Consider the following 26,428-nt stretch of genomic DNA (forward strand, 5'->3'; position numbering starts at 1 on the left):
TAGTATATATGTTGCAAAATCATATCGAATCTTTTTTTTTTCTTTTCAAATTTCTTTAAATTGAATTTTAATTTTTATTCAAGACCCCAGTAGGATTAGGTTAAAGGGTGACCCAAAAAAATCAAAACAAAAAAAAAAAAAATTGAAAAACTTTTATATTTCGTGAAATAATTTTATTCAATTCCTATATTGAGAGGTATGAATTTGTCACACCATTTTAAAAATTCTCTATATATATAATTTGAATTTCTATTTTCGTGAAATAATATTACTTACAATGACAGTATTTGGTTTTAATTTTTGTGTGCAACAGTGATGGCAGAAGATGACCTTATGAGAGACCAGAACAATGATACGAACAAAAGAAAAAGGAAACCACGTGATAAGTAAATTGGCCTTTTTGTAAAAACAATTGAAGATTTAATCGATGAAGACACATGCGAGTCGATTGGAAAAAATGTAGAGGACTACACAATGGCGGATATTTTGAAGATGAGGTTTTATACGCAGGAGGACTGCAATCAATTATATTGCCTGTATGCGAAGGCCAAAGGGTTTGGCGTTCGTAAATTAAGTCCAACACGTAGTAAGAAGGATGGTATGATAATATCGTTAAAGCTAGTTTGTTATAAAGAGGGGTATAAACAGACTATCAGTCTACAACTCCAGATAACAAAAAGAGAGTAAATTCAGTGACAAGATGTGGTTGTGAAGCTTATATTTCTTTCTCCTATGATCGATCATTAGAACATTGGGAAGTTAAAAAATTCAAAGCTGATCATAACCATGTCATGGTCGATCCGTCACAAATAAAATACATGAGGAGAATTTACTTAAAATAATTATATATATATATATATATATATATATATATATATATATATATATATATATATTTATATTGATATATATATATATACTTGTCTTCAACAGAGGATGTGTGCCCGCACCACCATGATGTGCGCCCGCACCAACATGGTGTGCGGCCGCACATCCTTCGTGTGTGCTCGCACCTTCGGCGCGTGCGGCTGCACTCAGCTGGGTTTCTTCGAATCTTCAACTCTTCAAGCTCAAGGGGTGCACACATGATTTATGATGGTGATGGGCACTAGGAGTGGCAGTAGCTAAGGCTTAATATTGAGGGCACACACTTCCTTTGAAAGGAGCACAAGAGAAGAGCCAAGACTTGGAACTTCCACTTCTTTGCATCTTGAGCTTCCCAAATTCCATGAACTTGATCCAAAAGCTTCTTCGACCATAGTGGATCACCAAAATCAAGACCCGAACCTCGTCCAATACCTACAACCACGAAAATAGAGCAAATAAAGAAGAAAAGACTAGAAAAACCAACAAAATGCACAAAAGCTACAAAATACGAGAGGAAAGGTAAAACTAAGCAACAAAGCATAAAACTAAGCACTTATTAAGCATGAAAGCTATGAAAAGAGAATAGAAAGGACCTAAATGCTCGTCAAATGTGTGCCATTTATGACACACATCAAATACCCCCAAGCTTACCTTTTGCTCGTCCTCGAGCAAAACAAAACCAAGGGAGTGGAAATGACGAGCTTATTAAAACAAACTAAAGAAGAGACGAGATGAGAATATACACTAACTCACTTTCGTAGGAATCACAGTCAATTTTAGCAACTAATGACAAGCCATTTAAACCACTAGATCACCCTAGAGGACGAGTGATGCTTTCGTAAGGGTATCCTAAGAGTTTATCCATAACTCTCATAATAATAAAAACAAGGCAAAGCATGAAAAAGAAAACAAAAATACAAGAAAAGCGAACAAATGTTCATGAAAGGACTTTTGCAAATGTACAAGCACAAGTGGATGCAAATCTTTCTAAACAAGTAAGGGAGTGCACGTTCCAAGATACCCAAGGTTGATTGAAACATAAATATGCTAAGAATAGGAACTAGCTTTCACAATCCACTTTCATCCCAAACGATCTTACCACGTTCTTCCTAATAGCTTCAAATCGACCTCAAATGAGCATCCCAATGATTCCACGAAGGAACCGGAAAAAGAGAATTTTTAGGCTACTCGACATCTTGACTTTTGCATCCCCTCTCTCTATTCCTAAAACTCACATTCCTCTCCACCGATGAGTGACTCAACCATTTAGGTCAAAAGGTCTTTCCCCAAGGTTGTAACGTAAGGCAATAAGGGTGAAGGTAGGCTAAAAATTTGAAATTTGGTGGTTTTCCTAAAAGTGAAGCAAAGAGGGCGCCTTTCTTTAGAAACACAATCATGTAATCACCAATCCAAACAAAAATACTCACACCCCCAAGCTTATTCAAAGCTATAAACCACAAACATATACACAAAAAGCGTGAGAACGCTTCCCCCCAAGCTTAAATGGAGCATTGTCCTCAATGCTCAAAAAGGGAGAAAACTCACATCAAAATATTTTTTTAAATTTTTCATTTTTCACTTTTTTTTTTCTTTTTCATTATTCAAAAATGCTTTGTCCTTGCCTCTTTTAACTTTGGATGGCTTTTTCAACTTTTGCACTTATTTGCCCATGCCTTTTATAATATAGGACGGCTTTTACTCATACTCATTTGCCATTATTCACAAGGAAAATATAACACAATCTTGCTTTCATAAGAACCAAACATTCCAACTTTTCCATCATAAACTCCATCAAGAATGATCAATCGCTTCACAAAAACCAAGAAAAGTAGAAAAATGAAACAAAAGGCCAAAGATCTAAAGATGTGGCTTGAAAAGAAGGTAAAAGGCTCAAATGGTTGCAAGAACGCAAATGTAAACCCAAAAATAAAGAAAGAAACAAACTATCCTAAAAATGAAAAATACCACCCCGAAAAAGGTGCCTTTGTCCTCCCTAAATGGTTCGGTCTCGAATTCAAGATCTATGTGTCAAGTTTCAAGATTAGGTTTGCAAAAAGTCAAGGATCCATGCCGCTCATACAAGTAAGTTAGAAGGCTTGACAAACATAGAACTCACATGGTTGTAGCAAAAACTCACTATTGGTGTCAAATCGATTATAGGAAGCAACTACCAAACGGGCCACAAACAAGTAGAATCCGGCTTCATGTTCCCACTAGTTCTAACCAACTACCTTAGCATGCTTTATCCTAGAATCAACCAAGCATACTCTCAAACCGTGCACACTACTACCATTTATGAAGAAAAGCATTCAATTATACAAGTCCAAATGTTATTATGTCCAAAGCAAGAACAAAACAAAACACATTGCAAATTTGCCTTGATAGAAACAAAAATCTTTTTGGAGTTTTTCAAAATAAAAGAAACATGGAAAAGCATATACAAAGGTGCAAAGCATATATGAATCAAAATCCCACCAAACATGATAGAATACCCTCCCCCAAGCTTGAATGAGACAATACACTCAAACATAAATCATATAATCCATGGGAGGGGAAAACAAGGAGATCAATCCAACAAACCAACATATGTCCAACAAGTCATCATCCACTAGAGAAAGAGCAAAGAAAGATATTACCGGATTTGAGGTGGGTGCAAATACCCGCAAATGACCCAATTGTTTTCAAAGCCAATTTCTCAAGAATTGAACCTTGTTTCCATATGCTCGCAAAGATAGGAGTCAACCTTCCTTGATTCTTGATCCAAATCGAAGCACCAAGGTATATCAAGTCATGTACCTAGAAAAAGGCACACAAAAATTTCCATGAGAGAAAAATCTATTCTAAAAAGAAAAGGAAAATCTAATCTAAAACACGGGTTACTTCCCGAGAAAGGCTTGCTTAAGGTCCAAGCTTGACCGCTCTAGTAAAATAATATTGCAACGATCGCAAGAGCTTGTCAAATGCACTACTACACATTTCATGAGAAAGTAAGTGTGCACATGACAAAAATAAGGCATGCAACAAGCATAGTGCACACCTATGAGGAGAGAGATGCCAAGGGAAGGAAGAAGAATCAAAAGAAAACTCAACAAAATAAGAAGAAAAAGAAAAATAAGAAGAAAAGGAAAAAGAAGGCAAACTCTCCTCTAAATATTTTTGGGTGGCAACATCACCCTTTTCCCAAATTGGAGACAAATGAGCCACATTCAAATCTTCATAGACAAAAGGGTCCCCAATAGGCTTACCAACAAAGGAAGGGAGAAAAATAGGGCAATAGGGGATGTGGTTAAACTTTTGAGAGAAAGGGGTATGAGAAATAGGCAAAGGGTTAGCTACTCCCTCAACACAAGGTCTCACATCGCCAATGAGGGCATGAAAATCAATCATAGAATCCTCAAAAGAAGAACGCTCATGATCACCATCTCCCTCAAACATCCAACTCCCAAGAGGAACCACATAATCTCCTCCATTACCTTCATGAACAATAGCTCCCTCAACTTCCTTAAAGCTTAGAGTCTCAAAACCATGCATGAATGGAGGCAAATTAATTTCAAAATCATCTCTCTCCCATGAAGCATCATCAATGAACTTGCTTAAAAGGCTATGGCTATTCCCTATGCACTCAACAAACAAATTTGTCATAACCTCAAACGAGTCCAAATACTCATGGATAGAAGAGTCACATTCATACACTTGAAACTCATCACAATCAACAAAGGAAGAGATGTCTAGACTTAAAATTTCATCAAACTCATCATCACTCTCGACTCTCTCTCCTTCACACTTATGCTCAACAATATGATCCTCACACATTCTTGGTTGCTCTAAATTACCATCATCACCCTCAACACACACATTAGATTTGTAACTTTCACACATAAGCATCAAGGATGACAGCTTCCTAGCTCTTCATATCTCCTTCTTCCCTCCTCGAGACGCTCCTTACTCTTCCTCATCATCTCCAATTGTCTTCTTAAACAATTAAGAGTCGGCTCTTTGTTAGGCCCAAGATCATCACGAAGCTCAACATGCCTAATTTGAGTTTCCAAGGTAGCAATAAGAGATTCAAAAGGGGTAGGAGATTGAGGCTCAACAAGAGAAGAAGAAGTACAACCAAAAGTAGGATCATCATCATTACAAACATGAGCATTTTCATCAAATAGGGGGTTGGGGGCATTTTCAAATGTATGAGATTTGTTAGCTTGAGCATGCTCTAGGTTCAACTATGGGGTCATGTGACACATCATGGTGAATCATGCTAACATTGGAAGAATTTACACATTGCATATCAAAAATGGAAGCATGTTTACCCTTATTATAGACTTCCCAAGCAAACCAAACATAAAATTTCCAAGCATCCTCAATAGAAAATGCTCTAAAATCACCATTATGCATTCCTTCAACTATATCCCTAGTTTGCTCATTCAAACCATGATAACAAATCTCACAAGCTTCCCAAATATTACAACAATTATAGTCAAGAAATTCCTTAAGTCTATTGAAATATTCACAAAAAGGCTCATCATCATGTTGAGAAAAAGATAGAGATGCCATTTTTACAAAGAAGACAAAAACAAATAAAAGAAAAATATAAACAAAGACCTAGACTCAAGTAATCAAAAACAATCAAACATAGACACCGTTCCCCGGCAACGGCGCCATTTTGACGTGGGAAAACTAGGTCGTTGAACTAATCCTCCTAAGCCAAACAAAATTTATAAACACTCAACAAACCTAAATACAAGTATAGAGGTAAGTCAAGGGTCGAACCCAAAGGAACGGTAATATCTAAGTGCTTTCAATTATGTGCCTAAGCTAGGTCGAAGACGAAGGGTAAAAGAGGACACTAACAACTACTAAGACAAAGAAATCAAATAAATAAAATGCTAGGGATTAGGATTCACTTATATTAGCAATGAACAAAGCAAATTGGTTTAGGAAGTTGACTAAGTCAAGCAATGTGAGGGAAGATTAATTATGCAACCAAAAGAGCATATCAAGCTATTCTCCTAAAGGTCTAACTAGCGTTAACTACGATAAACTCTAGCGAGGAAACATCACAGGACACCTCAATCGTGTAAATGCAAGCCACAAATCAATGGTCCGTATCAATGTGAACTTACAATGCAATCTAGTGTGAATAACTAGGGTGATCAAGCCTAAATCAAACACACACATGCACATAATCAATTAACCAATTTAATCACATCATCAACTCCATCAAAATCCCCAATCTACATCAATCCATTACATAATATAAGCTTCACCAAATCCCTAACCAAACAACTACTCTAGCAACATTATCAATTCAATCAACAACTAAAGAAATCAACAATCAACAATCAAAGAATCAACAATTACTCTAATCTAACATCAATCATCAAATCATCAAAATCTAATCAAAATCAAACAATCAAAACATGAATACTAAACAAAACAATAAATGAGATAGAGTTTAGAAATGCTCATTGATAATAGAGTAGATCTCCAATACAATTGTCACCATTGGATCTTCAATCTCTCAATCACCATTGAAATTCTTCACTTTCTCTCTCTAAAATCTACTCCTAAAACTAACCCCTAAATCTAGAGAGAGAAGCTCTCAACTAAGCTAAGAATATGATCTCCTTCTATTATGAAACTTCTTACAAAAATTGGGTTCAAATAGGTATAAGAAGAGAGAGAAAATCGTCGAAATTCGATGGGAAAAGACCCACGTTGGTGCGGCTGCACAATAGAGGATGTGCGCCCGCACCATCATGATGTGCGCCCGCACCACCATGGTGTGCGGCCGCACATCCTTCGTGTGCGCCCGCACCTTCTGCGCGTGCGGCCACACTCAGCTGGGTTTCTTCGAATCTTCAACTCTTCAAGCTCAAGGGGTGTACACATGATTTATGATGGTGATGGGCACTAGGAGTGGCAGTAGCTAAGGCTTAATATTGAGGGCACACATTTCCTTTGAAAGGAGCACAAGAGAAGAGCCAAGACTTGGAACTTCCACTTCTTTGCATCTTGAGCTTCCCAAATTCCATGAACTTGATCCAAAAGCTTCTTCCACCATAGTGGATCACCAAAATCAAGACCCGAACCTCTTCCAATACCTACAACCACGAAAATAGAGCAAATAAAGAAGAAAAGACTAGAAAAACCAACGAAATGCACAAAAGCTACAAAATAAGAGAAGAAAGGTAAAACTAAGCAACAAAGCATAAAACTAAGCACTTATTAAGCATGAAAGCTATGAAAAGAGAATAGAAAGGACCTAAATGCTCGTCAAATGTGTGCCATTTATGACACACATCAGGTGTGTCCTTAGTATATTTTTTTTAAAAAAATAAAACTTCTAAAATTGATAGAAAATATACGTAAAATGTTTACTTTCAAAATTTAGGGAAAAAATCGTAGAATAATATATTTATAAACTTAAATTCCTATACTCCGTATTAGTTTTGCTTTCTAATTTAAAATGATTATTTATATTAAAAAAAATCATGAATATATATTTTTCAACTTAACATAGTTGGTGAATGAAAAATTATCATATTTGAAATAAAAAAAAAATTCCATCAAGCTTCAAATTCGAAGAAAGCAATATGTATTCAAAAAAGAGAAAAGAAAAATAAGTAGCCTGATTTGAGATACAAAAAAACAATAGATTTTAAATTGACACTTCGTAACAAAGATTGAAAAAACCGTGCATGGCACGGGAGTTAACCTTGTATATATATAAATGTTTTCCATTTGGTTATACCAAAGTTATATTTGGGTGTACCTAGATACAACTCCTCAATTTAATTTTGGGCGTATCCAAAAGGCTGTATATTCCAGCGATGTGTGCGAAAAATGTACCACAGTGCAAGATTTTTTCAGCAATCGTAGCTTTGATGAAGGACAAAACCTTAATTTGATTCAATTTTATGTATTTCTTAATTTAGATTTCATTTGTAGATGCTTAATGACTTTTTATTAATAAATTGATATGTTTCAAAATATGAAATTTAAATCGTGTATGCTAGCTCACTCTACATAATAAAATTCAAATAATGGCAGCCTGAAGTTAAATTGGGGACATCTAAATTAAAAGTGATGTTAACGTTGATGTGTGTCATAAATGGCACACATTTGACGAGCATTTAGGTCCATTCTATTCTCTTTTCATAGCTTTCATGCTTAATAAGTGCTTAATTTTATGCTTTCTTACTTAGTTTTACCTTTCTTCTCTTATTTTGTAGCTTTTGTGCATTTCGTTGGTTTTCTAGTCTTCTCTTCTTTATTTGCCCTATTTTCGTGGTTGTAGGTATTGGACGAGGTTCTGGTCTTGATTTTGGTGATCCACTATGGTGGAAGAAGCTTTTGGATCAAGTTCATGGAATTTGGGAAGCTCAAGATAAAAAGAAGTTGAAGTTCCAAGTCTTGGCTCTTCTCTTGTGCTCCTTTCAAAGGAAGTGTGTGCCCTCAATATTAAGCCTTAGCTACTGCCACTCCTAGTGCCCATCACCATCATAAATCATGTGTGCACCCCTTGATCTTGAAGAGTTGAAGATTCGAAGAAACCCAGCTGAGTGCGGCCGCACGCGCAGAACGTGCGGGCGCACACGAAGGATGTGCGGCCGCACACAATGGTGGTGCGGGCGCACATCATGGTGGTGCGGGCGTACATCCTCTGTTGTGCGGCCGCACCAACGTGGGTCTTTTCCGTTCGGATTTCGACGATTTTCTCTCTCTTCTTATACCTATTTGAACCCAATTTTTGTAAGAAGTTTCATAATAGAATTAGATCATATTCTTAGCTTAGTTGTGAGTTTCTCTCTCTAGATTTAGGGGTTAGTTTTAGGAGTAGATTTTAGAGAGAGAAAGTGAAGAATTTCAATGGTGATTGCGAGATTGAAGATCCAATGGTGACAATTGTATTGGAGATCTACTCTATTATCAATGAGCATTTCTAAACTCTATCTCATTTATTGTTTTGTTTAGTATTCATGTTTAGATTGTTTGATTTTTATTAGATTTTGATGATTTGATGATTGATGTTTGATTAGAGTAATTGTTCTTCTTTAATTGTAGATTCTTTGATTGTTGATTACTTTAGTTGTTTGTTGAATTGATGATGTTGCTAGAGTAGTTGTTTGGTTAGGGATTTGGTGAAGCTTGTATTATGTAATGGATTGATGTAGATTGGGGATTTTGATGGAGTTGATGATGTGATTAAATTGGTTAATTGATTATGTGCATGTGTGTGTTTGATTTAGGCTTGATCACCCTAGTTATTCACACTAGATTGCATTGTAAGTTCACATTGATACGGACCATTGATTTGTGGCTTGCATTTACACGATTGAGGTGTCTTGTGATGTTTCCTCGCTAGAGTTTATCGTAGTTGACGCTAGTTAGACCTCTAGGAGAATAGCTTGATATGCTCTTTTGGTTGCATAATTGATCTTCCCTCTCATTGCTTGACTTAGTCAACTTCCTAAACCAATTTGCATTGTTCATTGCTATTATAAGTGAATCCTAATCCCTAGCACTTTATTTGTTTGGTTTCTTTGTCTTAGTAGTTGTAGGTGTCCTCTTTTACCCTTCGTCTTCGACCTAGCTTAGGCACATAATTGGAAGCACTTAGACATTACCGTTCCTTTGGGTTCGACCCTTGACTTACCTCTATACTTGTATTTAGGTTTGTTGAGTGTTTATAAATTTTGTTTGGCTTAGGAGGATTAGTCCAACGACCTAATTTTCCCACGTCAAAATGGCGCCGTTGCCGGGGAACGGTGTCTATGTTTGAGTGTTTTTGATTGCTTGAGTCTAGGTCTTTTTGTATACTTTTTCTTTTATTTGTTTTTGTTTTCTTTGTAAAAATGCATGTCTATCTTTTTCTCAACATGATGATGAGCCTTTTTGTGAATATTTCAATAGACTTAAGGAATTTCTTGACTATAATTGTTGTAGTCTTTGGGAAGCTTGTGAGATTTGTTATCATGGTTTAAATGAGCAAACTAGGGATATAGTTGAAGGAATGCATAATGGTAATTTTAGAGCATTTTCTATTGAAGATGCTTGGAAATTTTATGTTTGGTTTGCTTGGGAAGTCTATAATAAGGGTAAACGTGCCTCCATTTTTGATGTGCAATGTGTTAATTCTTCCAATGCTAGCATGATTTACCATGATGTGTCACATGACCCCATAGTTGAACCTAGAACAAGTACTTCCAATTCTATTTCCTCATTTGTTCATGATAATGTGTTGCATGTTCAAGCTAACAAATCTCATACATTTGAAAATGCTCCCAACCCCCTATTTGATGAAAATGCTCATGTTTGTAATGATGATGATCCTACTTTTGTTTGTACTTCTTCTTCTCTTGTTGAGCCTCAATCTCCTACCCCTTTTGAATCTCTTATTGCTACCTTGGAAACTCAAATTAGGCATGTTGAGTTTCGTGATGATCTTGGGCCTACAAAAGAGTCGACTCTTAATTGTTTAAGAAGTCAATTGGAGATGATGAGAAAGAGTGAGGAGCGTCTCGAGGAGGAATAAGGTGAAATGAAGAGCTAGGAAGCCAATTGTCATCTTTGATGCTTATGTGTGAAAGTTACAAATCCAATGTGTGTGTTGAGGGTGATGATGGTAATTTCGAGCAACCAAGAGTGTGTGAGGATCCTATTGTTGAGCATAAGAGTGAAGGAGAGAGAGTCGAGAGTGATGATGAGTTTGATGAAATTTCAAGTCTAGACATCTCTTCCTTTGTTGATTGTGATGAGTCCCAAGTGTGTGAATGTGACTCTTCTATCCATGAGTATTTGGACTCGTTTGAGGTTATGACAAATGTGTTTGTTGAGTGCATAGGGAATAGCCATAGCCTTTTAAGCAAGTTCATTGATGATGCTTCATGGAAGAGAGATGATTTTGAAATTAATTTGCCTCCATTCATACATGGTTTTGAGACTCTAGGCTTTAAGGAAGTGGAGGGAGCTATTGTTCATGAAGGTAATGGGGGAGATTATGTGGTACCTCTTGGGAGTTGGATGTTTGAGGGAGATGGTGATCATGAGTGTTCTTCTTTTGAGGATTCTATGATTGATTTTCATGCCCTCATTGGTGATGTGAGACCTTGTGTTGAGGGAGTAGCTAACCCTTTGCCTTTTTCTCATACCCCTTTCTCTCAAAAGTTCAATCACATCCCTTATTGCCCTATTTTTCTCCCTTCCTTTGTTGGTAAGCCTATTGGGGACCCTTTTGTCTATGAAGATTTGAATGTGGCTCATTTGTCTCCAATTTGGGAAAAGGGTGATGTTGCCACCCAAAAATATTTTGAGGAGAGTTTGCCTTCTTTTTCCTTTTCTTCTTCTTTTTCTTTTTCTTTTTCTTCTTATTTTGTTGAGTTTTCTTTTGATTCTTCTTCCTTCTCTTGGCATCTCTCTCCTCATAGGTGTGCACTATGCTTGTTGCATGCCTTATTTTTGTCATGTGCACACTTACTTTCTTATGAAATGTGTAGTAGTGCTTTTGACAAGCTCTTGCGATCGTTGCAATATTATTTTACTAGAGCGGTCAAGCTTGGACCTTAAGCAAGCCTTTCTCGGGAAGTAACCCGTGTTTTAGATTAGATTTTTCCTTTTATTTTTAGAATAGATTTTTCTCTCATGGAAATGTTTGTGTGCCTTTTGCTAGGTACATAACTTGATATACTTTGGTGATTCGATTTGGATCAAGAATCAAGGAAGGTTGACTCCTATCTTTGCAAGCATATGGAGACAAGGTTCAATTCTTGGGAAATTAGCTTTGAAAGGTTTAATTGGGTCATTTGCGGGTATATACACCCACCTAATATCCGGTAATATCTCTCCTTGCTCTTTCTCTAGTGGATGATGACTTGTTGGACATATGTTGGTTTGTTGGATTAATCTCCTTGTTTTCCCCTCCCATGGATTATATGATTTATGATTTGAGTGTAATGCCTCATTCAAGCTTGGGGGAGGGTATTCTATCATGTTTGGTGGGATGTTGATTCTTATGTGTTATGCACCTTTGTATATGCTTTTCCATGTTTCTTATATTTTGAAAAACTCTAAAAAGATTTTCCTTTCTATCAAGGCAAATTTGCAATGTGTTTTGTTTTGTTCTTGCTTTGGACATAATAACATTTGGACTTGTATAATTGAATGATTTTCTTCCTAAATAGTAGTGGTGTGCACGGTTTGAGATTACGCTTGGTTGATTCTAGGATAAAGCATGCTAAGGTAGTTGGTTAGAACTAGTGGGAACATGAAACCGGATTCTACTTGTTTGTGGCATGTTTGGTAGTTGCTTCCTATAGTCGATTTGACACTAATAGTGAGTTTTTGCTACAACCATGTGAGTTCTATGTTTTTCAAGCCTTCCACCTATATTTGCATGAGCGGCATGGATCCTTGACTTCTTGCAAACCTAATCTTGAAACTTGACTCATAGATCTTGAATCCGAGACCAAACCATTTAGGGAGGACAAAGGCATATTTTCGGGGTGGTATTTTTCTTTTTTAGGATAGTTTTATTCATTTTTGTTATTTTTGGGTTTACATTTGCCTTCTTGCAACCATTTGAGCCTTATACCTTCTTTTCAAGCCACATCTTTAGATCTTTAGCCTTTTGTTTCATTTTCTTTCTTTTCTTGGTTTTTGTGAAGCAATTGATCATTCTTGATGGAGTTTGTGGTGGAGAAGTTGAAATGTTTGGTTCTTATGAAAGCAAGATTGTGTTATGATTTCCTTGTGAATAATGGCAAATGAGTATGAGTAAAAGCCGTCCTACATTATAAAAGGCATGGACAAATAAGTGCAAAAATCGAAAAAGCCGTCCAAAGTTAAAAGAGGCGAGGACAAAGCACTATTAAAATGAAGAAAAAAAGAGTGAAAAATGAAAAAAATTCAAAAATATTTTGATGTGAGTTTTCTCCCTTTTTGAGCATTGAGGACAATGCTCCATTTAAGCTTGGGGGGAAGCGTTCTCACGCTTTTTGTGTATATGTTTGTGATTAATAGCTTTGAATAAGCTTGGGGGTGTTAGTTTGTTTTTGTTTGGTGACTACTTGATTGTGATTCTAAGAATTGGCCGTTCTTTGCTTCACTATTAGGAAAACCACCAAATTTTAAATTTTAGCCTACCTTCACCCTTTTTCCTTAACGTTACAACCTTGGGGAAAGACCTTTTGACCTAAATGGTTGAGTCACTCATCGGTGGAGAGGAATGTGAGTTTTAGGAATAGGGAGAGGGAATGCAAAAGCCAAGATGTCGAGTAGCCTAAAAATTCTCTTTTTCCGGTTCCTTCGTGGAATCGTTAGGATGCTCATTAGAGGTCGATTTGAAGCTATTAGGAAGAACGCGGTAAGATCGTTTGGGATGAAAAGTGGATTGTGAAAGCTAGTTCCTATGCTTAGCATATTTATGTTTCAATCAACCTTGGGTATCTTGGAACGTGCACTCCCTTACTTTTTTAGAAAGATTTGCATCCACTTGTGCTTGTACATTTGCAAAAGTCCTTTCATGAACATTTGTTTGCTTTTCTTGTATTTTGTTTTCTTTTTCATGCTTTGCCTTGTTTGTATTAGTATGAGAGTTATGGGTAAACTCTTAGGATACCCTTACGAGAGCATCACTCGTCCTCTAGGGCGATCTAGGGGTTTAAATGGCTTGTCATTAGTTCCTAAAATTGACCGTGATTCCTACGAAAGTGAGTTAGTGTATATTCTCATCTCGTCTCTTCTTTAGTTTGTTTTAATAAGCTCGTCATTTCCACTCCCTTGGTTTTGTTTTGCTCGAGGACGAGCAAAAGGTAAGCTTGGGGGTATTTGATGTGTGTCATAAATGGCACACATTTGACGAGCATTTAGGTCCTTTCTATTCTCTTTTCATAGCTTTCATGCTTAATAAGTGCTTAGTTTTATGCTTTCTTGCTTAGTTTTACCTTTCTTCTCTTATTTTGTAGCTTTTGTGCATTTCGTTGGTTTTCTAGTCTTCTCTTCTTTACTTGCTCTATTTTCGTGGTTGTAGGTATTGGACGAGGTTTGGGTCTTGATTTTGGTGATCCACTATGGTGGAAGAAGCTTTTGGATCAAGTTCATGGAATTTGGGAAGCTCAAGATAAAAAGAAGTGGAAGTTCCAAGTCTTGGCTCTTCTCTTGTGCTCCTTTCAAAGGAAGTGTGTGCCCTCAATATTAAGCCTTAGCTACTGCCACTCCTAGTGCCCATCACCATCATAAATCATGTGTGCACCCCTTGAGCTTGAAGAGTTGAAGATTCGAAGAAACCCAGCTGAGTGCGGCCGCACGCGCAGAATGTGCGGGCGCACACGAAGGATGTGCGGCCGCACACAATGGTGGTGCGGGCGCACATCATGGTGGTGCGGGCGTACATCCTCTGTTGTGCGGCCGCACCAACGTGGGTCTTTTCCGTTCGGATTTTGACGATTTTCTCTCTCTTCTTATACCTATTTGAACCCAATTTTTGTAAGAAGTTTCATAATAGAATTAGATCATATTCTTAGCTTAGTTGTGAGTTTCTCTCTCTAGATTTAGGGGTTAGTTTTAGGAGTAGATTTTAGAGAGAGAAAGTGAAGAATTTCAATGGTGATTGAGAGATTGAAGATCCAATGGTGACAATTGTATTGGAGATCTACTCTATTATCAATGAGCATTTCTAAATTCTATCTCATTTATTGATGATGATTTGATGATTGATGTTTGATTAGAGTAATTGTTCTTCTTTAATTGTAGATTCTTTGATTGTTGATTGTTGATTACTTTAGTTGTTTGTTGAAATGATGATGTTGCTAGAGTAGTTGTTTGGTTAGGGATTTGGTGAAGCTTGTATTATGTAATGGATTGATGTAGATTGGGGATTTTGATGGAGTTGATGATGTGATTAAATTGGTTAATTGATTATGTGCATGTGTGTGTTTGATTTAGGCTTGATCACCCTAGTTATTCACACTAGATTGCATTGTAAGTTCACATTGATACGGACCATTGATTTGTGGCTTGCATTTACACGATTGAGGTGTCTTGTGATGTTTCCTAGCTAGAGTTTATCGTAGTTGACGCTAGTTAGACCTCTAGGAGAATAGCTTGATATGCTCTTTTGGTTGCATAATTGATCTTCCCTCTCATTACATGACTTAGTCAACTTCCTATACCAATTTGTATTGTTCATTGCTATTATAAGTGAATCCTAATCCCTAGCACTTTATTTGTTTGGTTTCTTTGTCTTAGTAGTTGTAGGTGTCCTCTTTGACCCTTCGTCTTCGACCTAGCTTAGGCACATAATTGGAAGCACTTAGACATTACGGTTCCTTTGGGTTCGACCCTTGACTTACCTCTATACTTGTATTTAGGTTTGTTGAGTGTTTATAAATTTTGTTTGGCTTAGCAGGATTAGTCCAACGACCTAATTTTCCCACGTCAAACGTCTTAAGAACAGTGGAAGTAGTGCTGATGGGTGGAGTTCTAGCAAATAAGGAAGATTGTAATAAGCCCTTGTTGCTGGGGCTCTAGTAAAGCCAACGGAGATGGTGTTTCTGGATCTTGGAGGACTGAAAGGAAGGCAAGCCACATGCATGAAGCTACAGGTAGTTGGAAGTTAGAGAAGGAAAGTGGAGCTGGTGGGTCCGGAGGTTAGGACTTTAAGAAGAAAGAGAACAACGCATAATGTGAATTGTGGCAATTAAGTAATCTAGATAAGATTCATATTATGTCAAATGTGATTATCCGAAATGACCCTATACATTTGTATTTTGTTATAAACCATGAATTGAAGCACTTTGTCTATGCTTGCCGAAATAAATCATCGTTTCGTCATACCTCATAACTATTATCCAAAATAAGCCTATATAACATAAGTTCCTTTCAATCGGTCTATGCGTCTAACGAGTCTTAACTTCGTAAATCGTAATGGTAGACTAATAAAAGTCAAATATTGGACACGCCTATAGTTAAATTTGGGATATCTAAAGAAGACGTTAATGTAATGTATTTACGCTTTATATCAAATGTGGATTATCCGAAATAACCCTATACAGTTGTACTTTGTTATAGCCCAGGAATTGAAGCACTTTGTCTATGTTTGCCAAAATTAATATTCGCTTGATGGATTTGTACAATTGTTAATTAATTGGAGTAAATTGGTATTGTGAAATCAAAATCCGTGAAATAGAAAGTAGAATGCTAATACGTATATATTCTAGCATTGTGTTTTACAATTTGAATATGAAAGGCTTAGAGTATTTTTAGAAAGAATGTGTGTCAAAATTGCAAAATTCGTATAAAGTCGAGTTCAATTGTAATTTAGTTTAACATTTTTTTGTTGCTGTAATTGACATGTATTGTTCACACTCGAATTAACAAATGCAAATTTATTTTTTAATTATGACATTTGATATCGTTGTATTAGTTTGGAGAGTCCGAACCCATAACGATAACGAGCAATTCCTGGAATCACCACTGCATATGTAATGAAGGCAAAAATGTAAAAATGTGTTTGATTTGAATTTAATTTTGGTGTCTTTTCGTTGACCCCAGTTTAATTTGAATTGTTACGGGAGGAGGAGCCCTCATTTTGTGATTTGAAAATCTTTTTTTAATTTTTTTTTGTGAAAACTCACACTCATTCCCCTTCCAAACCTGCGCAGCAAACTACTCCGCAGGTGGGTCGCGGTATAGGCTTGTAGGCCGCGCCCACCCTGCGGACCTCACTGCCTTCTCCCCCAATTTCCCCGAACAGCCCACCACATACACCAAAATAAAAGAAAAAAGAAAGGGTTAAGAAAAGAATGAAAGAGAACAATTTTCAAGAAAAAAAGGAGGAAAGAGAAAAGTTTTCAAAAAAAGAGGGAGGAAAGAGAAAGTAGATCTTTCAAGTTTCACCAATATACCAATGACCACCGCAACACTTCAACAGCACAGCACTGTCACCGACCGCCGGAATTCTCACCGCAAACACCACCACATGCAGCACCACAACCCGTCATTGCCGTCAAGGCGTTAGCACCACTACTTGTTAGTTTTCTTTTCTTTTTTTTTTATTATTTCCTAATTTTAATCTTAGATTATAAATAATTAAAGAATTAGTTTACGGTAATTGTGTTTATGTAATTATGTTTTTGAATTAATTTGTGATTTAGTTTATTTGTTATTAGTTTGTGAATTGAATTGTGAATTTGTAATTTGTGAATTATTTGGTGAATATGGTAAATGGAAGATTGAAACTTTGAAATTAGACAAGTAGTTTGTAACTTTTTGTATTGAATTTTGTTTTTTCAGATTTTGAATGCTTATTGTTAAAAAGATTTGTATGTGATTTATTGAGGTTAATTTGATTTTAGAGAATTTGGTTTAAGTGATTAATCCGACGTTCAATACCGCAAGCAACCCACGGTACCCACCATCTTCCTCTTTTTTAATGTTATATTAGAGAACCTTACAGTAAATTTGTCAAATTTTGTGTGGGTACTATTATATTAGAGAGCCCTATTGTTGAGTGTATTGTGATTTCTAGGCTAGATAATCGGATAATAGAGTGATTGTGGGACAATTTGTGGTTGTAGCAGAAATCAGAATTTTATCATGGCGCGCACTCCAAGTGTTCGACAAAAGAACGTGTCTACAAAGTTTACTTCCAAGGCTAAATCGATCACCATGAAGAAAGGTCCTCCTTCTAAAAGCAAATCTTCTGTCTCTCATTGTAGAAAAGGGACCTCCTCAACCACAAAAGCCAAGAAGAAAGAGCCGGTCATTGACTATTATGACATTGATTTTAATGGTGATGCACAGTATAAAGAGAAGTACGAGAGGTTATTTAAACGTGGAGTTGTTGTAACTCGTTATTGTGACCTCGATGCACTCAAGGCTTTACATATAGAAGACGATGTTCGTTGGCTCTTTTCAAACGTTGGTTGGGGTGACTTTCTTACTACGAAATATCCCACTTACAAGAGAATCACACTTGAGTTTTTGAGCTGTCTAAAGGTGGTTGTCGAACCTGGATGTCATGATAGGATCACTTTCCGTCTATATAATGTAGATCATACATGGACTCTAGCTAAGCTTACTGAGGTTCTCATCAATTTACCTACTGGCGGTCCTAGATTAACCACAAAATATTGGAAGGCTGATGGATTTTGGAACAAGCTGGCTGACAGGAACAAATGCGACTCAAATGTGAGTCCGAGTGCCTTGGTTCGCCACCCTGCTCTTCAATATGTCCTTAGGGTGCTCGCCAACACCATCTTTGGCCGTGAAGATAACGGTAAGGTTCAAAAAGATGAGTTATATATGCTCGAACATATGCTCTATGCTAAACCTATTGATGCAGGCGCATATCTTATTCGACAAATGAAATCAATCGGCAACAAGCAAATCACTAGAGGTGCCATTGTCGTGGGTGGTTTCATAACACCGATTGTCTTATACTTGGGTCATAAAGTGAATCTTGTGCAAGATGGCCTAGTTCAGGGATCCAATTCCATTGATATAACTTCTTGTTCCTCTATGGGTTGGATACACAAGAGAGAAGGAACCACTCTTTGGTGTTTGGGGGATGATGATGAGCAAGAATTACCCTCTCCTGAGATGATGACTTTGCGTGTTTGAGATAATTGGTCATTTCATGGCAATTGACCACATGTTCGAACACCATTGATTCCTGAGCAACCAGTTTCATCATCTCATCTCGAAGGTGGTGCTAGAGTTTCTCTGATATTGATTGAAGAAGCAGTTACAACATTGCAAAAGTCTGTTGATGAAATCAAAGTTGAGCAAAAGCAAATCAAGGATCATTTAGACTCCATATCGAAGACCTTTACTAATGTTGGTGTTTGGTTGCAGTCTCAAGGGTTTCTACACCCTCCTTTCCCCCCTTAATGAGGTATTGTGAGTATCTTCTCTCCTTATTTGCCTTTGTGCTTTACCTTTTCTATTTGGACATTGCAAGATTTAAGTGTGGGGAGGGTATTATTTGTGTATATTAGAGTTTGTATTGGGAATAGGATATAATTGTGGAATATGTGGGATAGTTATTGTGATTTGATATGATAGAATTATAGTAACTGTCTCCATGTGAAGATATGATAGGTTGTAACTCCTAGTGCAGCAGTGCTATATATGCTTGTTCATCCGTGAACATGAATGAGAAGAAATACATTGAACATTTTTCAATCTTTGTAAGCAATTTTACAGTTTGCTTTGGTAGTTTATAGATGTCTTAGTGTCATCTTGAAAATTCATTCCAAAATGTGAAACAAGTGATGATCCAACTTTTTGCTCTTCTTCTTAATTTAAGCTTTTATACCTATTTTTCGGGTTTTTATTTCTATTTGTAGTTAGATGATCCAACTTTCTACTATTTTTTGTGTGCAAATTTCTGCTATTTGCTTTCTTTGATGTTTTTCCTCCGATTTTTGTACCATCTATGTGAATTATTATTGTTCTACTATTAAATTTCAGGGCGAGAGAGGAGGAGATCGAGAAGAACAATATGGAGGTACGTCAGCAAGTTCGAGGTCAAAGAACCCTAAAGGTTTGTTTACAAATATTTTAGTTGGCTTGTTTTTTGTTCGATTGTGAATTTGATGGATATTTAAATTTTAGTGTTTGATCTTAACTCCCAGTATACACTTTCTCCCTCTATAGTTTGCATCAAATTTTAAGTTATTTCATGATTGTTGATGTTCATTTTTATTTTTGATTTGTTTTGTTGGTCGATTGATCATGAAGAACCAAGAAGGGAAATTAAATAAGTTTAGTTAGTAGATTGATGTGGGTCAGATCCAGTACTTTACTTTGGAGAGTACTGTGATGATGCTTATGAGCTTATCAATACATTTATGAATTTAGGTTTTATTTAATTAATTAGAGGATTTTTAAAAAAAAATTGTTAGAATATAGGTGGTTTAAGTCAATGATGCACTAAATTGTTTACGGTGACATTAATTAATATGATCCATAGATTACATACCTTGTTGTAATCTTCTGATAAAGAAAGGTAATATTAATTAATATGATCCATAGATTACGTATGATTTTTGCTTTTAGCAAAGATTAGTTTCCCAAGCTAATTTCTGTGCAGGTTGATGGACAATACTTCTTGTTTTTATGGAGATATTCCTTCCATGTCTTTTGTTCTGGAGGATATAGCATAAATCTCACTGGAAATGTATCAATTAGACTATTGCACTTTGAATTTTTTTAGCTCTTTGGTTATTAAGTTTACATAAGATGCTTGTACTCTGGTACATACAATTAATCCTATGACATTTTTTTTTGGACAAGAATCCTATGACATCTTTAAATTAAATACTTGTACTCTCTTTAAATTAATCCTATGCAATTTGTTTAGTTGTGCTATTAGATAATGAATGAGAATTTTTAGGGGCGAGGACTTTGATGCTTAAGATACACATTACCTTGTTTAGTTGTGTTATTAGGTAATGAATGAGAATTTTTTAGCATAATATATTTGCTCAATTGGTCAAGTTATTTGTTTGATATTGTAATTAAATCGACTTGAATATGGTTTAAGCCAATAACTATACTCTCCATAGCAAAATTCCATATCTCGAGTAGAGGTTTTGGTTATGAGAATACTTGTCTCCACACCTCATTAGATCACAATGAATTCTTAAACTATTTGAGTTATGCCCATCCAGATACTTAAATAAAATAAAGTATATCATTAATTGCGATAGAAATTACTCATAAGATAAATTGGGGTAGCGCGCACAACACGCGCGATGCCACAACTAATTCCATAAGTAGTGTACATACGCGTTTACTTATGACCATTAATGAAGAGAATATGACCGAATATTTCAACGAACCCGTCAAGTATAACCCCACAACTAATTCGATAATTAATGTAAATAATATTATGTATATGTTAGGATAAACGGACAACGAACGCGCCGAGTATAACCCCTCAATTTTTGAATTTGAAATTAACTAAAATACAAAATTTTTGAATTTGAAATTGAAATTGGGTTTGAATTTGAATTCACTAAGTATAAATCTTTATTATTATAGAATCTTGATTAGTATCCTCTTTTGAGCTAATTAAACATAATATAAATTTTCATTAATTATCCCTAAAATAAGGTCAACGTTATCTATATTAATGTATGCGTCAATAAAAAAACTTTGAATCTTATATAATTGACAAATTCTCGACCCGTATAAAGCGTACATACATTAACATCTCTTTTAGTTACCCCTAGTTTAATTTAAGGCGTAACCAATATTTAATTTTATTCGTCTACCACTACGATTTACAAAGATAACATTTGATTGATATATAGATCGAAAGGTACTTTTGTCATAAACGTAGGGTTATTTTGGAGTGATAATTATTAGGTATAACATAGCAATGTCATCAACATAGGGTTATTTGGATTTTTATTTTTTTATTTTTAATAATGTACAGGTGTTTAGTTCATTTGTTTTTTTTTTAGTATTTTTTTTTTGTTTTTTTTTGTTTTCCTTGTTAAACAATCATGCGAAAAATCATGTCATCATTTAATTGAAATTATAAAAGGAAAATAGTATATAAAACTTTTAAAACCAACGTTTTCTTATTGAAAGATTATACGGAGTAGAACATATTTCTTGGTCATTATTATTGCTTGCCTTAGAATATATATAATATAAATGCCTAACAAGAGGCTTGACTCGATCTAGGCTACAAAATAAGAAACAATACAAAACGTACACTTAATAGAAGGCTGTTATAAATTTGGAAGCTATTTAATTACTTTAACTTAATATATTTACAATATAATTAACACTTACACAAAGGGAAATATTTCTTTCTCGTAATTGATACTGATAACTTTGGTAGTCCTTTAAAAATAATTTATCGTTGAAATTTTTTTTATTCTATTATTATATCTTGTATTTGGTATTATTTCCTAATATGCGTCAAATAAAAGATAATGATATATCTTCATAATATATTTGTTGAGTAGTTAAGAACTTTTTTTTTTCAATTTTTTTTTAAAATGTAAATAAGTAAGTTTGTAAGTTGAGAAGGAAATTTTGGAAAAAGGCAAATTTATCGACCAAGATGCCCTTTCTCTTTATACTTTCTCCGTTTTCTTTTACTTGCAACACTTCCCTAAAACGGAAATGTCACAATACTTGCAACATACCATAAAAGGAAAGTATCTTTATTGTTTTTTACAATTATACCCCTAATTTACTTTCCTCATTAACTGTTAAACACCCACTCACTACCTAACATCATTTATTACTATTACTAATCTTTCCCTCCCTTTTATTGACAGACATACTTTATTTTCTAGGATTCTTTTTATTTTCTGGATTGTTCTCATATTTTCTTTGAGTTTCACATGAACATTGAAGAATCCTAGTTTCATTATCCCACTTTCTCTCTCATCCAAAATTTCAGATCTTGGCCAATTTTCCCTCAATTTCGTAAATTCTTCATAAATTCTGTACATTTGTCTTATTGGCTTCATCTTGAACCAAGGGAAGATGTAATGTCGTGCATTCGTGCGTAGGAAACCGATCGCAAGGCTCGAAATGTTGCCGTGTCGGGCTGCAAGGTGTTCCTAATTTAAATACTGGGTATGTTCTAGCTCGAATTAGGATGCAACCAGTTGATGTTTTTTTTATTTTTTTTCTTTATATTGCGATTTGCATGCATTAGAATTGGAATTGGAAATTATATTATACACTAATTTGGGGGTAATATTATGCGATTGATTTAGATCTACCATCTGAAAGAATCAACTTCATTTTAATAACCTGATTGGACATGCATTTTGTGCAATTTGGATGTCATTTGATGTTTTGACTATGGAAAAATCAGTAGTACTCTGAACAAATATGGTAGTATGCTTATGATATTATAAGCATTGTAATAGTATTGCTTCTTCCAAGGTACTAATTTGGGATATAAATAATTGATGTATGCCTTTTTTAATGGATAATGGGAAAAAAAAAAATTGAAGTTCTATGATTACTATGACTAGTGTGAATGTGTAATTAAATAAATACGTACTTAGTGGATAGTGAGTAGGAATCTGGAATCCTAATGATAAAAGATTAGTTGTATCTTTTTAAATACTATCATTAATTTATTCTTAGTATCATGATATTAGACATGATTAAATAACCCCTTGTTCATTTCGATGTGATCAAGTGTGGATTCATTGGCTATATTGCATTCTAGCAATTACAACTTTATTAAAATATTATAGGTTTATGACTTTCCTTTTTAATTGTTTACCTGTATGTTCTCTCTTGGTTTATTAATAAGTGATTGTTATTGTTATGAGTTGAATACTTTGTTTTAGTTAAATTTACTAGCTAGGTGGTGTTTAAAAGTGGTTTTTGTCTCTTGTTTAATAGTGTAAATTCAAGACTTCTCCGTGAAGCAGTGCTAAAAATGAGTAGGAAAGGCAATAATTTGTGTCTTAATCATCATCATGAGGAGGAAGACGACTACAAAGCAACGGGTCACAAAAAAAGTTGTGGTCTTGTTAAAGAAAATCCCATCCCTCATTCAAAGCCACACATCCTTCCTCCATATGCCCCTTCATGGGAAAGACGAGCAATTAGGATTACCAATGACACTGGCAGTTTCAAAGACATTCATGGTACTATTTACTATGAGTATGAAGATATCCCTCCATATGATCCTTCTGCGTGGGAAAGACAAGCCACAAGAAAATGCAATGTCACAAGTATTTTCAAAGATATTCATGGTAATATTTACCGCGAGTATGAAGATCTACATCACCTTGATGTGGAATGGGAACAGAATCAACAAAGGCTTAAACGGGAAACATGTGGGTCTCAGGCATATGATAGTGAGGAAGACTACAAAACACTAGGTGACAAAGAAATGTGTAGTCCAAAAAAAGAAAATTCTTGGTCAAATGATGACTCCGAGTTCATCCCTAACTCAATGCCACAAGACCTTCCTCCATATGATCCTCTTTCATGGGAAAGGCAAGAACCATGTTTCCACTCCCCTAAGATTGAAAACACATGGCACAATGTGAGTGAAGCTCCGGATACCCCAGAGGAAATCTGGAGAACTAATGTTCTCACTCCATGTAAACTTCGTATCGGGAATTTGGTATCTCTTGATGTAAGATTACAGCAAAGGGATTCACCAGGTAAATTATTAACATCTGCAGCATATAAATGTGTGTACATATGTTCCTTTGTTAGATTTCAAGCTGCTAATTTATGTTTTCAAATGTTGTATTCTGTTGCAAGCAAAGTAGGGTCTGCTGCATATACTGAAAAGGGTGAAATACTTCCATTGAAGAACGATTTCATGCATAAGATGGATTATGACTCCGACGAGACTCAACCTTGAAGAACATGGGTTGGCATGTCCTATCTCTTTGGTTAGATTTGCATGAAAAAATAAAGTATAAAGGTTATAGTAAGATATGCTTGTAATTAAGATGTAAACTATAGTCATGCATGCAATTACAATTTTCTTACACAAAATATTGTGTCCCCATAGGGCCATAGATTACAAGTGCATGTTTACAAAAACTTCTACTTTTCACCATTACAATTTTCAACTACGTTCTTAATTAACTGAGTTTTTACAAAAACAATCTACTTTTTTCCACCACTTCACATCTCATAAGTTGGACCTTTACATTGATACAAAAAGTTGTTTTCTTATGAAATTTTCAAAAGTGACTTCCTTGTTTGCATTATTGATCTTTCACAACATGTTGGCATTTGATGATTCACCCCTTTCTATGATTCCTTCGTTCAAAAAATTGATCGAATCTAGGACCAACTCATTTGACACTTCAACATAGGATGGTAATAGACCCAACCTTTGAAGTCTTTTCTTGCCCTTATGAGGATTTTTGAAATTGTTGCCTCCCTTGACTTTCATAATTTCCTCCATTACATACATTGAGTGAAGCCAAGTCATGTTAATGATCCTTGGATCATAACTAGCATATGAGGTCAGAACACTTTCAACCAACTCTTCAACTGATTCAGGAAACTCTTGGTGTTGAATTGCTTGAATTGCCCTAAAAAACCCCAAGTCCAATACATTGAGGTCCAGAGATTGAGCAGGCTGGCAGATTAGGTGCATGTCAAAACCATCCTTATTTGCTTCTTCCAAAAATTCTGGATCATTAATGTTGATGTGAGGCCTTGCATTATCTTGCTGGATCCATATAGTCTTGCATGCGTTTTCTGGCCATGTAGCTCTAATTGCAGGCATCACTTCTTCTAAAATCATTTTCTTGATGATATCCCTTGTGATGGTTTGTTTTGCTTTCGTTTCTATAGTGCCCTTTTCTCTGTTTTTGCTACTTCTTTGTGCTGGCACTTGTTCAGTGAATGGAAACATCCCTGTTTTCCCATCCCAATTTATGTATCCATTTGAAGCAATGTGTGGTCTGGCCGATGTGCCCATGAACATGACTTTTTGCACGTGAGTCCTACTTTGAACAACTCTGTATGGATCTTGTTCTTCTGATAGCAGGTAAAATCATTGTGTTATCCTACTCATGAAAAACCATTTTTCATCGATGTGGACCATGTTGTACATCATCTTAAAACTTGGTAATGTGTGAATAGTTCCTGGTATAACTCTAGATAAAACAAATTGTAATCTTGTTGTTCTATTTTTGTCTGTTAACTTTGGTTTGATTGAGTTTGTGTGTGATCTTAGAATCCCCCTCTTAAGTAGCCTATAAACTGTAGATGGGCTAACACCAAGTGCAGCTGCAAAAGATCTTAGTGTTGTTCTCTGTTTAAGTGGAATAGAGCATAGAATTTCCTCATCGGTAAGCAAAGGCTTCCTGCCACAATTTTTCTTTGCATGATTAACACAAATGTCTTGGCCTTCTGTTTTTTGTTTTTTAGCTTTTGACCAAATCCTATGGATTGTTGTCCTATTAACACCATATTTAAAACCTAAGTGCTTCATTAATCCCCTTGGTACATTCAAGTTTGTTGTTTCTGCAAACAGTTCCATAACTAATTGTTGCCTCAATTCATTGTTCATAATTGGTCTTTTTTTCCCTAAAATGTGTCCAAAATTTGGGTATGGGATCTGGTTGTCAATGTTAGCAAAAGATGGAATATTTAACTCAATGCATGCATCATTATAAGCTTCATACTCATCATGCTCATCATCATAATCAGACAAATACCATACCACATCATCATGAACATCATCATCATCATCATCAATTTAAGCATTTATGGCATCTTCCATGTGAAGCATTTCTTCGACAGTGATGATGTTAATGTTGTTGTTCTTCTCAGGGGTGTTGGAATCATTGCCAAAGTGATTGTTGATTACACCTTCAAGATCAAGAAGCTCTTCCATCGTAATATCCGGAAAATCGTCAAAGCCTTCGCAAATCAAGTAGCTTCCAAATGAATTATCCATGGAACAAACATGCAGTGGAGAAAACATCAATAGAAAGTGTTGTGTTCAAGTGTAATTTAAGAGAAATTAGAAAGCTTCTTTTATTTGAGAGAAAGTAAATTCAGAAGTGGAAAAAAAATGAAACAT

General features: G+C 35.5%; 1 protein-coding gene across 1 annotated transcript; it reads right to left on the minus strand.

The window, feature by feature from the left end:
• Window positions 1-24,604: 24,604 nt before the first annotated feature.
• LOC145610605 (uncharacterized) lies at window positions 24,605-25,912 on the minus strand. The gene is made up of 2 exons (XM_081665915.1): window positions 25,465-25,912; window positions 24,605-25,377 (listed from the first exon to the last, which is right to left on the minus strand). The coding sequence occupies exons 1-2, from the start codon at window positions 25,910-25,912 to the stop codon at window positions 24,605-24,607; spliced, it is 1,221 nt and encodes a 406-aa protein (XP_081522041.1).
• Between the last annotated feature and the right edge of the window lie 516 nt (window positions 25,913-26,428).

This window comes from Chenopodium album, chromosome 24 (genome assembly GCF_948465745.1).
Source record: "Chenopodium album chromosome 24, dcCheAlbu1.1, whole genome shotgun sequence".
Lineage (NCBI taxonomy): Eukaryota > Viridiplantae > Streptophyta > Magnoliopsida > Caryophyllales > Amaranthaceae > Chenopodium > Chenopodium album.

Bases quoted from the DNA above. Each gene is read 5' to 3' on its own strand.
- LOC145610605 (XM_081665915.1), bottom strand. From the start codon at position 25,912: ATGAACAATGAATTGAGGCAACAATTAGTTATGGAACTGTTTGCAGAA. The intron at 25,378-25,464 runs GTTTTAAGATGA...ACCTGCTATCAG, and splicing joins AACTATTCACACATTACCAA to AAGAACAAGATCCATACAGA.